The sequence below is a fragment of the Hyaena hyaena genome, unplaced genomic scaffold, assembly GCF_003009895.1.
Source record: "Hyaena hyaena isolate Hyena2069 unplaced genomic scaffold, ASM300989v1 scaffold_2, whole genome shotgun sequence".
NCBI classification, from domain to species: domain Eukaryota; kingdom Metazoa; phylum Chordata; class Mammalia; order Carnivora; family Hyaenidae; genus Hyaena; species Hyaena hyaena.
The window spans coordinates 331,851-336,502 of NW_024080634.1; the positions used below are offsets into that span (position 1 = coordinate 331,851).

At 38.9% G+C, this 4,652-nt stretch overlaps 1 protein-coding gene across 1 annotated transcript; it reads left to right on the plus strand.

Annotated features, from left to right (window-relative positions):
- Positions 1-1,376: 1,376 nt before the first annotated feature.
- On the plus strand, positions 1,377-1,523 carry LOC120229438 (keratin-associated protein 20-2-like). The gene has a single exon (XM_039228451.1). The coding sequence runs from the start codon at positions 1,377-1,379 to the stop codon at positions 1,521-1,523; it is 147 nt and encodes a 48-aa protein (XP_039084382.1).
- The last annotated feature ends 3,129 nt before the right edge of the window (positions 1,524-4,652 follow it).

Genomic DNA, 4,652 nt, shown 5'->3' on the forward strand with positions numbered 1-4,652 from the left:
GCATTCCAGAGCCAACATATCCCATGAAGACAGAGTTTGAGGATTAAGAGGAATGATAGTTGTATTACTTTGCCAGGCAAAGGATGCTGCAGCAGGCTAATGTCTTCAAAATAGCAGATCCACCTAAGGTATAACGCTGAGGGAGGTTATAGGAAAATATAAAACCTGGGTGGTTTTGATAGGAATCTGGTATGTTCCTCATGACTTCAAGGTGGTCTCATGATTAGCGCCAGTGTGGCCCATCTGAATGTTGTTCCTAAGTATACACTGAGGTCAGCCAGATGACAACATGGATACCGAGGTCCTAGAAGAGAGGATTCTACAGAAAACAAGTGAAAGAGAAGCAGAGGCTTCAAGAATAAGGAAGAGAAAAATTTGTTGTTTATAGTCAAGTCTTGCTAAACACTAGTGTGTCCATTTTAATTTCCATCCATCTTTCTACAGCAGTTTCATTATCACATGCACACACAAAGGTTTAACGATGTAAGATGATAGACATGTAGACTTGCTAGTTATTCAGATCTTAGTAATTATTCAAAAATGAATGTGTATATCAAAGCGTCATGTTGTACACTTTAAATGTATACCATTATATTTGTCAGTTATCCCTCAATAACTTTTAAAAAAGGAAGTATCTATCTTATCTTTTAAACATCAAATCTATGGTTACCAGAGGGGAGGTGGATGAAATAGGTGATTAGGATTAAGGAGTGCACTTGTGATGAGCACTGGATGATGTATGGAAGTGTTGAATTACCATTTTGTACCCCTGAAACTAGTACTACACTGTATGTTGATTAACTGGAGTTTAAATTAAAAACTTTAAAAATTTCAAATCAGGGTCACCTGGGTGGCTCAAGGGTTAGTTAAGTGTCCACCTTCAGCTCAGGTCATGATCTCTCAGTTTGTGAGTTCAAGCCCAACATTGGGCTCTGTCCAGACAGCTCAGAGCCTGGAGCCTCCTTGGATTCTGTGTGTATCTCTCTCTCTGCCCCTCTCCTGCTTGTGCTCTTTCTCTCTCTCACAAATAAGCATCAAAAAAGAAAAAAAATTCTTTAAAACTTTTTTTCATATCAAATAAACAACATTGTAGCATTCCTCATAAACTGGGTTCTCAAGTAAGCAAACACTATATAATTAGGAAACAAGTTTTGTTTTAAAGGCACATGACACTAGAGCACTAGAGTCCTGAATATATTGGTTATAAGGAATACTTCAGATTTTTTTTTAATATCAGTTTGTTTGGAAATGAGTCAATCCTGCCTGTGGTCTACCCACATACCACTCAAGTTGTATAAAAGGACCTGTGCAGATTATAAAACTCAAACTCAAGGAACTGATTCTGCTCCTCAACTGAACCCTCCACTTCTGACACCATGTGCTACTACGGCAACTATTACGGTGGCCTGGGCTATGGCTATGGTGGCCTGGGTTGTGGCTACGGCTGTGGCTATGGTGGCTATGGTTATGCCTGCTACCATCCACGCTGCTTTGGAAGATACTGGTGTTCTGGCTTTCATTGAAATATTCTAGCTTGCTGATACATTGGGTAGTTCTTGTTATTATGTAAGGATTGTTTATTATATTAGTGTTATTGTCTATTCTAACACTAATATCTAAATTCTAGGCCACCTATGATAAAAAAGTCACCAAATCATTAATTATCTAGAATATCCAATGATTTTGTGGGGAAAAATACTCATTCATTTTTGTATGTGTGCACAAATCCAAGATTAATATTTATTTGGGAAAATTCTGGTTTTGGTTTTATTTTTCATTAAATAAAAGTTTATTTGCAGTTATATCATATATTTTTTACATATATTTATTTATCTTCATCATTTCTGAGCCTAAGAATGTGTGTGTGTATGTGTGTGTGTGTGTGTGTGTGTGTGTGTGTGTAGCTGCATAGCTGCTATTTTTCTATCAGCTAGTCTGCTCCAAAGACATGACTTCATTGGCACTTGAAGGGACAAAGACTTCATTCTGAGAACTCAATGGCTTGCAATAGGAAGCCGTCAGCATGACTGAAATGATGAATGAGAACACACACTGATGAAGCACCAGCAAGCATCATCTAGAGTTTACTCTTTACACCATTCAGGTGCAGGTGTATCTGATGTTGTGTTCAATTTCTTCTATCACTACTTCTTAAGACAATAGCTGGTCATGAATCCTGAAAAACAAAGCAATATTAAACAACAGCAAAAAGATCAGTTGGACAAGCCAAAGTCTCCTTTCAGCTACAAATTGATTTCTAAGCAGTAATTGACATTCGTTGCCTCTGCTCTTTATTACCTATTCTACATTGCACATATAGTTTGCTGGCACCTCTGCTGGTCTAAAATGTTTTCCTGAGAAGCCTAAGCCCTCAGTTCTTTTGTCCATGTACAGCAATCTTTTGGGAATAGAAGCAGCCCCAGTAGATCCTGTGAATTTCTGACATGTACATTCAAACTCCCACTATAGAGCAGAACTGTATATCTTCATAATAATCAATACTGTAATATCTCTGTCTACTGGCAGGTGGAGTCCACTATTATCAGGTAGGCAAAACTCAATATTAACTCATTAACTAGTGGATCCCAGGGAGTAATGGTGAAAGAGAGCAATTTTACCCAACAGGGTTTTGTATTGTTTTGTTTTGTTCTGTTTTTAGATCGGTACATTCTAGATATTAGGGACAGGGTAGCATTGGTTAAAAATATATTCTCCATTGTAAAGACAATACCAAATCTCACAAAGTATAATCCTTAGCACATTCACCAACAGCATTTTCAGAAGCCATTTCAGCTGGCTGATGTGGTATGTGCTAAGATGAATAGATCTCAAAGCAAAGGGAGCATTATTTCACTTTCTTCTCAGGGACTGTCTCAGTCCAAAGCAATGTTGTACAGACTTCTGGGATGATAAATAAGCCACTATATATCTCAGATACTGGCGATGATCCTGTCATCGTGGGCAGTTAAGACAAACCCATACCCGGAATGTCTATCATTCTTATTAAGTAGCAACTTTCATCTATATGGAAGGCACCTGATAAAATCAACTTGCCATGAAGAACTAGTTGGAATCATCTAAGTGTGGTGCCCCATTAAGGGCTCAGAAAAATCCTTTGATGCTTTCAGATTGGATATTCAATTCCAATATCAGCTAGATACGTTTTGTAAAAGAAGAACCATTTCTAACACTGTGGCCATTCTATTTTTGAGCCCATTGCACATGTGCTGGTTTGACAGATGACAGAAGATGTTAGACATTTCCTGGCTGAGTCACCATCCACCTGATTGTTTTGTACCTTCTCTGTTGTGGATGCACTATTGACATCAAACTCAAATATCTACATAATTTTCATCCACAGTGATATGTCCATCTGTACAATTCCTCCCCAGATCTCTTTGTTTAACCATACTCTTCTAACCCCTGAACAACTAACCAAACTATTAATAACCATCCACACGTCCTTGTATGGTCTTACCTCAGACCACATGTCTCTACACACAAATTTCATTGAGTATACTGCATGAAAGCTCTGTCTACTGGGAACATTTTCCCTTACTGTTCTTTCTCAGAGCAATTCTGAGTGCAACAGCAGTCCATTTTCAGGCTACTTCCAATGTATTGAGAAGACTCAGCCATGAACCAGGCCTGAACATATTCTTGCTTTGTCATTTAGTCATCTGAAGACCCCCGTAGGCCTATAACAATGAACTGATAGAAAGACTTCAGTGTTACAGGTAAGCTTTAGGCTCCATAAGTTCTTTAGATAGGAAACAAGTGCAATTCATTTATGCCCTTTGCTCTTGCTCTAACTGATGCTGAATCTATAGTACCACGTAACTTCAGACTCCTGACTCTAAGTCTGCCAAAATTTATGACTTGGTGGGTCTGGGAGTACCCAGTCATGAAGGTCAGCACACATCGTCATTTGATGTTGCATAGTGACAGATGTTCAGTCTCTGCTTGGGTCCATTAGTATGCCAGGAGCTTCTTTTTGAGCTGTGAATATATTCTGCCACAATATGGACTTGCTCCAGAAACCTAGCCATCTGTGCTACAACCCGCACATGGGAGGCTGCCAAGAATTGAATTTTGCAGGAGGAACAATAATGAATCAAGTGTGTATGTGATGGGTATCACTATTCCTACATCCTATAAGACTTTAATGGTGGCAATAATCTCTGTCATTCTATGCTGTGATAGTTAATTTTATGTGTTAACTTGACTGAGCTAATGGATGCCCAGATATTTGATAAAACATTATTTCTGGATGTGTCTGTGAAGATGTTCCTAGCTGAGATTAGCATTTGCATTCATAAACTAAATAGGGAAGGTCAGTCACCCTCACCAATGTGAGTGGGCATCATCCAATCTGCTGAGGGCATTAATAGAACAAAAAGCGGAGAGAAAGGGTGCATTTGTTCTTTGCCTGAACCAAGATGCCCGTCTTCTGTTCTCAGACATTGGTGCTCTTGGCTCTCAAGGTCTTCAGACTCATATACCACTGGCTTTCCCGGTTCTCCAGCTTGTAGATGGCAGATTGTGAGACTTTTCAGCCTCCATAATTGCATGAGACAATTCCTATCATAAACCCTCCTTTCTCTCCTTATATTTTTTTCAGGGTCTTCCATTTGAAAACTCCCACTATACTG

Coding starts and splice junctions, on each gene's coding strand:
- LOC120229438 (XM_039228451.1), top strand. CDS start 1,377: ATGTGCTACTACGGCAACTATTACGGTGGCCTGGGCTATGGCTATGGT.